The sequence below is a fragment of the Empidonax traillii genome, unplaced genomic scaffold (genome assembly GCF_003031625.1).
Source record: "Empidonax traillii isolate 1590-97213 ecotype Southwest subspecies unplaced genomic scaffold, ASM303162v1 scaffold277:size2070623, whole genome shotgun sequence".
Taxonomy (NCBI): Eukaryota; Metazoa; Chordata; class Aves; order Passeriformes; family Tyrannidae; genus Empidonax; species Empidonax traillii.
The window spans coordinates 1,802,797-1,814,327 of NW_020955470.1; the positions used below are offsets into that span (position 1 = coordinate 1,802,797).

The 11,531-nt window shown below is 41.0% G+C and overlaps 2 protein-coding genes across 2 annotated transcripts; one reads left to right on the forward strand and one right to left on the reverse strand.

Annotated features, from left to right (window-relative positions):
* On the forward strand, positions 1-1,603 carry EFCAB10 (EF-hand calcium binding domain 10). Its single transcript, XM_027890105.1, has 4 exons — positions 1-254; positions 346-510; positions 747-831; positions 1,195-1,603. The coding sequence occupies exons 1-4, from the start codon at positions 155-157 to the stop codon at positions 1,229-1,231; spliced, it is 387 nt and encodes a 128-aa protein (XP_027745906.1). The 5' UTR covers positions 1-154; the 3' UTR covers positions 1,232-1,603.
* Positions 1,604-2,006: 403 nt separating this feature from the next.
* Positions 2,007-11,290, reverse strand: RINT1 (RAD50 interactor 1). The gene is made up of 14 exons (XM_027890104.1): positions 11,163-11,290; positions 9,906-10,101; positions 9,499-9,740; positions 9,155-9,328; positions 8,928-9,077; positions 7,761-7,917; positions 7,071-7,181; positions 6,662-6,887; positions 5,935-6,072; positions 5,067-5,266; positions 3,897-4,111; positions 3,066-3,246; positions 2,865-2,983; positions 2,007-2,242 (listed from the first exon to the last, which is right to left on the reverse strand). Exons 2-14 carry the CDS (start codon positions 10,080-10,082, stop codon positions 2,029-2,031), a joined length of 2,304 nt encoding a protein of 767 aa, XP_027745905.1. The 5' UTR covers positions 10,083-10,101; positions 11,163-11,290; the 3' UTR covers positions 2,007-2,028.
* Between the last annotated feature and the right edge of the window lie 241 nt (positions 11,291-11,531).

Genomic DNA, 11,531 nt, shown 5'->3' on the forward strand with positions numbered 1-11,531 from the left:
AGCCTCCTCTCGCCCCGCGCCCGGAGCTGCCTGAGGGAGGGTCGGCCCCGCGCCCGGTTTTGTGGGTGCTCCTCTGCCCGTCCTCCCCCGCCCCGAGCCCGCACAGCCCCCGCCGAGCCCGCTGCCGCCTCACGCCGTGTCCCGGCCCCGCGGGATGGCGGCGGGCGAGGAGCAGAGCCGGGAGTACCTGCGGCGGCACCGGCTGCCCGAGCTGCTGCACCACCTCGGAGCGCTGCTGCTCTTCCACCGCCCCGGTGCGGCCCCGCCCGCGGGGAGGGAGCGGGGCGAGCGGGGCTGAGCGGCCTCGGCGCCCCGGCTGAGGGCCCCGCTCTGGCTTGGTTGCAGAAAGGCCACGCGAGTTCCTGATCCAGGTGCTGGAAAGGGTGAAGGCTGGCAGGCGGGCCGAGGGGGAGTACCCGGACCTGATGGACGAGGCCAACGTGGAGGCCATGTTCAGCCTGCTGGACGTGCTGGGCCAGGGCCACATCACGCCCGTGCAGTACAGGGAAGGTGCGTCCCCCCCCCGGAACCGCAGCTCACACCGCACAAGTAATACAAGAGTTTCAGAGTTACACATCTGTATACTTTACGATTATCCGCACACCTCCCCCTGCGCAACCTGGAACGTGAGAAGTTAAAAAAGAAAAAAAAATACACCTTTGCTTTTTATTCAGTTTAGGCCACTTGAAGATCTTAAATCCATCTTTCAAAAACTCACATAGGAAATTCTCTTTCCTTAACTTTAGCTCTTAAAACGCTGGGACTGAGCACTGAGGATCTGGAAGTGGGAGATGATGAAAATATCACACTGGAGGTATTCAAGGAAGGAGTGTAAGTTGCAGTTGTTTTTTTGGAGGGGTAGTTAGGAGATATCCAAGATTTTATAAGGCTGACCATGCTTGGCTTGCTCTAAGATCAACCAAATTCCATTTTCCTCTACCAGCTCAGTTTCAGGATCCTCTCACCTTACCCACCTCTGTCATCAGGCAGCCCAGGGGGTTCCAATACTGATTTAAAAATGTGAAAGGGTGACGCACTGTTGTCTTCATTGCCGGGGGTGGTACTACAGCTGTAGATTAAAGAAGATCAAAGTTTTAATAATTTCTCATAGTCAAGGTATGGTTCTAGGGACAATTTGCAGTAACTGATTATCCACACTGTTATCTAACTAGAGGTTTTCTTTTTCTGTCTTAGGAAGAAAAGGATGCTGGAGAGCTGGGCTGTGTATTAGTTTGAGCAGTGGTCTGCAATATATATGAGAAATAGGCATCTGCCTCAATTTTTCTTCTGGCTCGTCAGCTGTGGATAGCTGATTTTAAGCGGCATTCTTTTTTCTTGTCTCCCCCTGCTTCAGATGAGCAATCAGCTGAAAAATACAAGTGACAAGAACTTGTTCATGTCTATCAGGCATTGGAGGGATATTGTTTGAGAATTGCTTTTCTTAATACAGTTACATGGTTTAAATAAAAAAAAAAAAAAGAAAAAAATCTCTTATGCAACTAAAACAGTGTTTGGGAGTTTCCTCCTTCAAGTTGTAGCTTACGGTAAGGGATTGTTACCAGTTGGCTCATTATCATTGAATAAAATTAAGTTGGTTTTTGGGCTTGTGTTGTGTTTCGGGTTTATTTGTTTTTTCTTTTTAAGGAAAAGCAACTTCAACAAGTGACAATAGATGGTCACAGGTAAAGGTAGGCAGTGCCTCCAAGTAAAGTGCTGTTTTTAAACTTACCACACACTATTTATGCAATTTTTAAGAATTTTAAGGAGAAACTTTTCAAAAAATTAAGAGGGACTCTCAAACAGAAAAAAAGAAAAAAATTAGTATGAATGAAGAAAATAAAGTGTCTTCTTCCTTCTTTGGAATTTTTTTTTTTTTTTAAGTAGAGAATAAAGCATAAGATCAGATTAAACCATTTGTTTAGCATACAGGATTGAAAAAAATGACACAAGTATATTAAAAATATTTGCTTTGCTTTTGCTTGGAGTAAGTAATCTAGACCAAGATATTAACCATTGCTGAATAAATCTTTATTTTCCTGTATTTGGCCAACTAGCTCTCAAATTGAGAAGAATCTCGACATCCTTTTGAGCCAGTTTATAAACTCCAAGTTCATTTAGTGCTGCTGTTGCAGAGGGCTGGCTTGGATTAAAAGTTTCATTTTCTGAAGCTGACTGTAGGACATCCTTCAGTAGCAAGGCGGAGCCAACATTCAGATTCAGGATAATGCAGGCTTCTTTTATGCTAGAGGAAAAAGTTACATGGATTAATACAAGCAGCACTCATGAGATAATCACTGTGTGCACAAATCGAAGTGTAACAAAAAAAACTTCCATGCTCTGTGTTGGTTTAAAAATATTAAGGTTTCTGCCCCAGTTAGCCTAGGAGTTTGATGCTGGACTCTTCGGAAGACTGTGGGCTGTGTAAAAAGGACTCATCACAAATAAGGTAGCAGCTTCTCATCCATGACAGCAACAAGAGTGCTACACAAGGCAGTTCTGAGCAGGAACATATTTTAAAGTAGTCTGTCTTGAACAGTAAAGTTTATCGTGTTGTAACTGTATCTTTGATTAGGTTCTTTGGCCCCAGTTTCACTAGTCTGTGCTAGTTAATATTTCTTCCATAGGTTAATCTATCTGGGCATCCTCACTGCACAAAATAACCCAGGACACATCAGTCTGTCGCTGAGTACATGCTTCAGAGTAAAACCTTTCCTAGTTGAAAACAACAGAGGCATAAACAACCCACACATTTTAAGCATGGATCAAAACTAACTGTGAAAAAACTTTGGTCTTACGTAAAACACACATGTTCATCTGGACACTCACTTTTGACATACCAATAGATCAGAAGTTTGCCTACTTACTGCTTGAAGTAGTTTTCTGGCCTCTTGCAGTAGTGTGAAAATAAAGGGAACAAATTTCTGCTCATGTCAAACTGAAGTTGTGCTGCTCCTCCTTCATTGAAATGATTTGCCATAATTATCTACAAACACAAAGAGGAGCATCTGCTGTTTAAGCCAGTCACTGACACTACACGGCACTGCGCAGGTCACACTGATACCTACTTCCTGATAGATGTAGAGATCCACTTTCTCGGCAAGCATTTGCCAGAAGATTTTGAACAGTGAGTGGCAGAGCTGCTGTTCCAGTTGCAGCAAACGGTCCCGCAGGGTCTGCAACATGGGGCAGGCTGTGCTTGACAAAGACATCACTGCCTGCTCCGCCTGAGATGGTAAAGACAACCACCTGAAAGAAACCATTGCACTGAAGTCATTATAAAGAAATTATTCACACTACAACAACTGAAGTTAAAATTATCCTTTAAAAAAAAATCTTACCCATTTACAATGGTTCAGAGACAGTTCTCCTTTCCCGTTTCTAATCTACAAGTTATCAGTCTAATGCTGTGTTTGAATTTCATTTAATATTAAACTCATGCTTTAGTTATAAATCTCTGAACATGTCACTCCAGGAAACCCCATCTAATCTGGAAATCATTAAGTTCTAATCCTTTCATGAAGTACTTCAGAAATTCTGCTCTGGAGGAAATATTCAATAGGCCCTACGAGACTGTGAAGACAGAACAGTCATTACGGACCACTTTGCATTAAATCTTTACCACCGCAATGTATAAAATTATTCTCGTCCAAACCAGAGTGATCCAGAATTCTTCCTATGGTTTTTAAGATAATGCACCCACTAACTGTGGAACTAGTTTAGAAAACATAGCATGAAAATAGTTCTAAGGTAAGTATTAATAGAATTTTCCAAAACTTACTACCCTGCAGCATTCCTACTCAGGAAAAAAAAATCCTACCTATTATCTATTCCTGCCTTTATTTACCTCGGTACTTTTAACAGGAAATAATATGGGAAGAGATTAAACAGACAATCACCTCTCTTTTTTGTACAGCTTTGCAGCATCTTTGACCTCCCTGAAGACATGATCGACTTGGCGGGTCAGCATGTCGTGCTTCAGGCGCTCCAGGAGGTTGATCATCTCATCAAAGACAGAGCTCTCCATGGATGCCAACTGCCCCAGCTGGAGCTGACTGACAGTGTCACTCTCTGCACGAACCTCCAGCTCGGCCTGCTGGAGCTGCAGGAAGAACTAGGGAAACAAAACCGGGTATGAACACTACAAAAAAGTAATCTTGCCATTTGAACTTTTCATTGATACTTCGATAGGCACAGTTCTAGAGAACACTCTCCTGGCACATTTCTAAACTTAAAAATTTAGGATTTTAAAAACACTTTCTTATCTTTCCCGGTTTAGTGAAAAACAAACAACAGTGGTTTAATTCTAGCAATGGAACTGATACGGGTTCCAGATACAATAGCAGATAGGTAATGGGAACAGATCCAGAGAAAAACTAAAGAGATGTTTTAAGACTGATAGCAGAGTGCTTTAAAAAAACCCCGACCTTGACCTTTTAAACCTTTGCAAAAGTAAACACTAATTGTAATTTTTTAGAAATGAGCATTCATTAAATCGTAAGTTTGCTGTGCTGACAACAGCAAGAAAATGGACTGAGTCTATCGAGTTTAATGTGACATTGTGGTAACGAACTTGTTGGTTTTGCTTTTAAACAGATCAAGACACTGTAGTAGATGCACTTATACACATAAAGGCTGCTGTCCTATCAAGTCAAGATTACCCTCTGCTAGAGCCACAGCTTTCTGTGAAGACAAAAAGAATTTGGAGGCTGCTGCCTACGCTTCAACATCAGGGCTGCTAACACTGGTTCAGAGATCTCCAAACTCAATAGTTTTTTACAATAAAAAGGCATGTAAATGAGACTACTTTTTTTTTGTCTGTTCAGATTATTCCATTCCTCAGGCCTGCTTTGCATTTCCCTAGGAAGTTTATAATCAATGCAGCTTAGATCTCAAACAATAATCTGTCCTTATTTATACATCTTCTAATAAATCTGAATTTACATCTCATTCTATTTGTTCTGTAATTTGTTCTGAATACACTTAAACAATACTGAAATAAAAGTGTAATGAAACAAACCTCCAAAGTCTATTTTTAATTTTTTTTTTCTAGTAGAATAATTACTTACTACATTGTCAGCCCAGTCTGCCAACACTGTTGCTATATAGTTGACAGCATTAAGGATTGCACAGTATCGGAATCCTAAGGAAGCTCTGGTCTCTTCCTTCATCACTTGAGTTAATCGTATCCTGAAATCATCAACTAACTCCTTCTGTAGGCCCAGAAACTGCAGTTTTCTGGAAGCTGTTGGAAGATTCTTATACCTGTCTGGAAAGACATTATTAAAAAAATGCTTTTAGGTTTTCCAACAATGAAAAAAGAAATGTTATAGTCATCTTACTGCACCACCTTAGGCCTGTGAGAACATCATACAGTATTCAAAAAAAAAAATTTTTTTTTTCCAACAATTTCAGGGAAGTTACTCAAGCAAAAGCTAAACGGGCAAAGAAACGACATTCCCCCCCTCCTGATTACACCAGCAGTTTGTGTTCTAACACTTGGAGCAATGTGTGGCTGTACTGCACCCTCCAGCATGGCCCCTAAAGCCTCCTCACACAGAGGGAAGACAAAGCCACTGAATATATATATCCTGAAAACATACTTGATCTTATGTTCTGTTCCAAAAAAGCTGATGTTACTTAATAGCTTCTAAATTGTCACAGAATCAAAAGGAATAGTATGATTTATTACTGCATTCTAACAAATTATCTTCTGTCATGTAAATGTATGTGTATTTTAAGTTATTATTTTGTAAACATGTCACTAGCTCAAGATTGTTCATGTGTGTTAGTGTCCAAAATACAAAACAAACAGGAAGCTTTCATAAGCTGCAAACATCACAACATTATTGGGTGACTACTGCTGGCAATGAATAATTAGCAAAGAAATCTGTTAGGTGAATTACAAACAACAGCAATGCCCATAGATATAATTACCTGTTATAACTAACAAGAGAGTCATAAAAGTTTCAGCACAGTCTGGAACTTTCATTTCATCGACATCAGTGATATCTTTGTACTGTGATATCCATGCAGCCTCTGATGAAAGCATAGAGTCCATTTTCTGAAGAGCAACTGAGATGCACAAAACTTGTAAATTGCTTATGTTTTTAATTAAAAAAAAACTCTAACAAAAGCCCCTCTAAAATACATAAACATAAAAGTCTTATCTCTAATAAGTTAAATATTGCATTTTCAGGTTATAAAGAATACTGGCAACTGGCTTCATACAAAACCAGCTTCAGTGTATCTGTATTTACAATGCTGTTAACAGCAATGTCAGAGTTGACTGGGAGTTTGCTTTAGAATTTTAATAGTTGGCTTGCTCCTTTCTAATATATTTCTTATCATTCCTCAAAAACAATACCTTTCCCTTATTTCAGTTAAAAGTCCACCCTTGCCTGCACACACATAACATCTAAAAATAAGCCCACTTGATTCCATACAGCTTAAGGGAATCATTAAGAGTCCTACAAACTACAGAAGCACTGTTAGAGCCTAATCAATTTTTATTCAGAATAATCAGAGTATAAAAATACAAATGTTTTCTGTAGTAGCCCTGTCCAGGTGACTTATCCTATTTGAGAAGGCCAGTTGTGCAAGTTATACACATACTTTCTGACTGTGCAATATAAAGGCCAACAAAATCCATTGGAAGTCTTACATTTTTTTTCCACTGTTAGCCACCTTTGGAAGCAGGATTCTTCTGACAGAATATGCATGCAACTGGGAAAGCTGCTGAGATAACCATGAACGCTGTATAACTCTCTCTCAAACAGAAGTACCTCATCCACAAGGTGACAAAAGAGTGTATCATCATACAACAGGCAGGGAATATCAGCAGCCAACTTCTCCAAAATCAGCATTACTAGGGCACGAGAGAATTCAAGCTTTTGAAAGAAAGTGAATAAATGTCAGAGATAGGAAGTACTAAGCTGTGCAAACACGTACACAGCAAACTGCTACTAGACAAAGTCTCACCACATACTGAAATGAGTGGAAATGGGCTTACACAAATATCTATCAGAAGTTGACTTAGATATTCACATATACAAAGCCATGACAGTGCTTACCCCAGCATTCAGTGAAGATCCCACCTTGTCCAGTATTGGCTGGATTTTGTCATCAAGGAACTTTGCATGATTTCCAATCCACATAAGTACTTGTGTTAAATACCACTCAGGCTTATTTAAAAAAGAAAAGAAACTATTAAATGCATCCAAACAACATTTATTCAAGTGCTACTAAGTATCTTAGGACAAATTTCTAAAAATACCACTCTCTTCCCCTGCCTTCGCTTGATCTCAGGTCACACAAGTCTCTAATTATGTTTCACTTAGCTCTGATTTTTATAAAAGTATTATCAGAGAAATATTTCTGGATTTGCATTGTCTTAAATGTTCCAAATATTCTGTTTCTTCTCAAACAAAAGCTCCATTTTTTTTTTTTTGCCTTCTCACTGATGAGAGCCTCTTTTCCACTTCATGTGCTTCCTCCTGTTCTTCTGTGTGGTCTCTATTTCTCAGTACAACACAAAGGGCCTGGTCAAAGGAAAAATACTGCCTAGCCCAGAGAAAATGCCTGTGCCTCTGAAAGGACTCCAAGTCCTATCTCCATGTCTGTCCATACATTTAGGCCCTGCACAGTTTTGAAAAATCTTGATTTCAGAAAGAAAAGTGTGAAACCTATACAATGTAAATACAGCAATCTCTCTTGTTGTTCAAAAAAGCAATTTAGAAATATCAAACCACCTTCTCCCATACCTTGTTTAGAACATTGGTTTGTTTATTTCCAGTGAAATGATACTTGAATCTTTTCTGAAGAGGATTCAGCATGATCTGTATCGGAAGGGCAATGGGTGGTGAGGGGGGCAAAGAGTACTTTTCTGGCAATTGTTTAGGCTTGGTTAACAGTTCATCTCTAAGTTTGACAGTCAAGGATGAATTTAAGTGTGCAATTCTCCCAACATCATCATTTCAATAGAATGGGTTTATAAAAATCAACACTGCTTAGTTCTACCTCACTGGCTGAAGGCAGTATTATGAAATCAACACAATTCTTCAAATATAAAAGATACTGAAAATATTCCAATTTATATAATATTTAGCATAACTCAGGCCTCTAAGGATTATTTATTCAATGACAATACAAGTCCCTTAAATCAGTTTGATTTAGGAAACATGTAATTAAAAAAAAAAAGAACACAGCAAACCACCATTGTCAGAACCAAACACAGTGGCTGTCCAAGAGACATGCTTATTCATATTTGTTAAAGGAGGATAAAGACCCCTGGGATTAATAAATGCAACACACTGTTTTCCATTTTCATGTAACTGATTTAAGTGACCCAGTCTGCCAAGCCAGAATTGTTACCAACTCAGGGTTGTGTACAGTGCCTTGCAGCTTCTCACTCCATAATTACAAAAAAAAAAAAACCAACACAACAGCCACAGTCACAAAAAATGGTTAGCTGTGTTTTATTTAATCCCAAACCCCAGGAACAGAAGGAGCAGCAGTGCTTTCTGAGTAACAACAAAGGCAGACTACTATTGCTGCACAATGAAAATCCCCCTTGTTGCAAAGTCTCCTTCCAAGACACATATCTTTAGTTTTCCCTCTTTTCCTTCTGGGGTGGGACACATTAAAGTGACTAAAGCTGATTTCAAAAAAGGCTATAAAGGAAATGGACTAACTGTGTAAAATAAAACATGTATCACCATTTATTTTTACTAACGTGGGTGTGTAATGCCAGATTCTCATGAAACCTGAACTGTCACCTACCATGAGATCACTAGATTTGATGACTTGGAGTTAAAATGTTGCTACTGCAAAGAAGGACAACTTTGGCACCTGGAAATAACTACCCTTGGGAACGCACACCTCTAACGTTTATTCTTATTAAAATACACCACAACTGTTTAAAAGGATACGAGGTTTGCAGTTTGAGAAGCTGACAAAAGAGCATCTCCAGGTTGCTGTACACATCGGGAGAGTTGGCTGGAGCAGCCAGGCCAAAGGCCTGAGACTGGGGCGGCCCCACGAAGGGCCAGCGGAGCTGTGTGAGCACCTCCTCGAAGTCACTGCAACACACAGCAAGCACCTCAACACCAACTCCCAGCACCGGCCAAAGACCAGGGAGTCACAGCGCACCTCTTACCTCGTCAGTTTGTCCTTAAGAATTTTATGCCAGAATTTAACAGTGGATCTCACAAATTCAAGCAGATGAGAACAAGATGATTCCTGAAGCTTAATATCCAGTTCTGCCATGAATGCCAGAGTACTGGCTGCCTCTGGAACATTGTTGGTCATCAGATATTGCTGGATGCTATCACTGTATAACGCAAGAAAAGTCAAGGCCAAATATTCAATAAAAATAACAGAAAAGAATCTGTTGTATATTGAAAAAGAATGATAAAACTTTCTTGAACCCAAAATATTTTAATGATGGGATAAACTAGGTTACTATTCTTGGAACACATATACAGTACTCAGAAACTTTACCTTAACTCTTCTATTCGAGAAATCCATTTGAGATAGGCCAGGTGTCGCTCAATCTCTTCTACTTGACCGATCAGTACACCGAGATCCTCCATCCATGGCTGAGCTTTCAGTAAGTGGGCATTGATCGAGTCAGACAGAAGAGTTTCTTCCTCTAGAAGCCGACTCAGAGACTTTTTAGAATCTTCTGCATTCTTTAAGGCATTCTGAATTCTTTTAGGGACTTCTGATGAAACCGTAAGTACCTATATACACAGAGAAATATTAAGGCTGACGTAAAAACACGGCACTGTGTAGAGTAGTATCATTTGAGATACTAACCTATTTCATTTAGTTAAATATATGTAATCAGTTATGAGGAATCAGCATATTCAGAAGAAGAAAAAAAAATGCAAAAGAAAGATGCTTACCTGTTCTTCTAACTGCTTTTTGTTTTCAGAGAGCTTATCAATCAGGTTGTCTAGGTTCCTCAGGGAATCATAGTCATTTCCGACTTCTCTTTCCACAAATTCAGAAACATAGTACGGGATATCACAGTAATTTAGATCTCTAGTGGCTTCTTTCTTTCTAACAGCAACGCTTGCCATGTTTTCTTTCTCTGCAATACTGAGTATATAATTTCTAATTAGCCACCACTAAGCACAAACAAATGTTGATCTACTGAGGAGAGAAAATTCCATGGAAAGTTGGGCAGTTCAATATAAACTGAAACTTAAATAAGAAATTCACAAAATAAACTGCTTTAAGTCCTACAATTTGCTGGCTTAAGTCTTAGCTGAGATCTGATAAAACCTTGCTCACACATGCAGTCGGTGGGTTATTATACATCAATTACTGAAGAGAACTATGCCTGTTAATTTCTTTGTTCCCCAAGAGGGCAAAATGTACTAAAAATAATTCAATATACATGTAGTTCCTACATATATAGTATAGAAAACTTAATAAAAAGCACTGGGAAAATATTTTTGTAAAATGCCAAGGAAGATAACATTCTGCTTTACCCTTTCACACCGTTTAGGATGTCTCAGAGATATCAGCTGATGACTGACATATTATTAGCAAAGTGTCCATGTGGGTCTTACAGTGATTTGGAAAGTAAAAGCATAACAAATATCTATTAAAAAAACCCACACAGTATCACATAACAGGCACTTGCTGATCTACACATTTGGCACCATCCAGAAAAAAACCTGACATTGTGTCACTGTGCGTGATCATCCTCTCAAAACACTTAACAATGACGAATCCACTGGCTGGTCCAATTCTCTACTTTTTAGTATCACTTCCAAAACAGTATTTAAAAATAAATATGCATTTTTGCTATACATTTGCACTTTGTCTGCTACAGGCTTTAGTTAAGCTACACTCTCTATTAAACTGACAAGAGCAGCGTGAAAGTTGATGTGCAGTTGATGAGCCAGAGTTGGAGAGGCACCTGCAAGGACAAACTGGGAGACCAAGAGTGCTGCTGAGGAAGTGAATATATAAACACGAATAAAGAAAACAGAGCATTGTTTGCAGCAATAAAAAACAAAAAATACCGCAGAAAACAACTACACGAGTGGCGCTCTTTTCTTACTAGAGGAAAGGAGCGGAATACAGGAGACAGGAACAGGACGCCGGCAGCATCCCTCCCTCCCCGCTCAGGCCCGCGGCTCTGCACCCACCGTGGCCAGAAGGCCGGGCCCTTCCAAAGATCGGCCGAGGGCTCTGCGGGCTCCGGGCGACGAGCCCTTCCTCCCCCGCCGCGGGCGCCAGGCCCCGGGGCGCCGCTTCCCCTCGCCGGCCGGTGCCGAACGGACAAACCGGGGTGCCGCAGGGACAGCCGGGGGTGCGGCAGGCAGGGCAGGGCAGGGCAGGGCAGAACAGAGCCGGGGGTGCCGCGGGCAGAGCAGAGCCGGCACTGCCTCAGCCCGGAGCCCCCGCCCGGTCCCCGCGGCCGCAGCACCGCCCCTGCCGCGTCAGCGCCCCGCGGGGCCAGTGCGCAGGCGCGGCCGGGGACCGCGGCCGTGAGGGAAGCGGAGGGCACGGGCCGC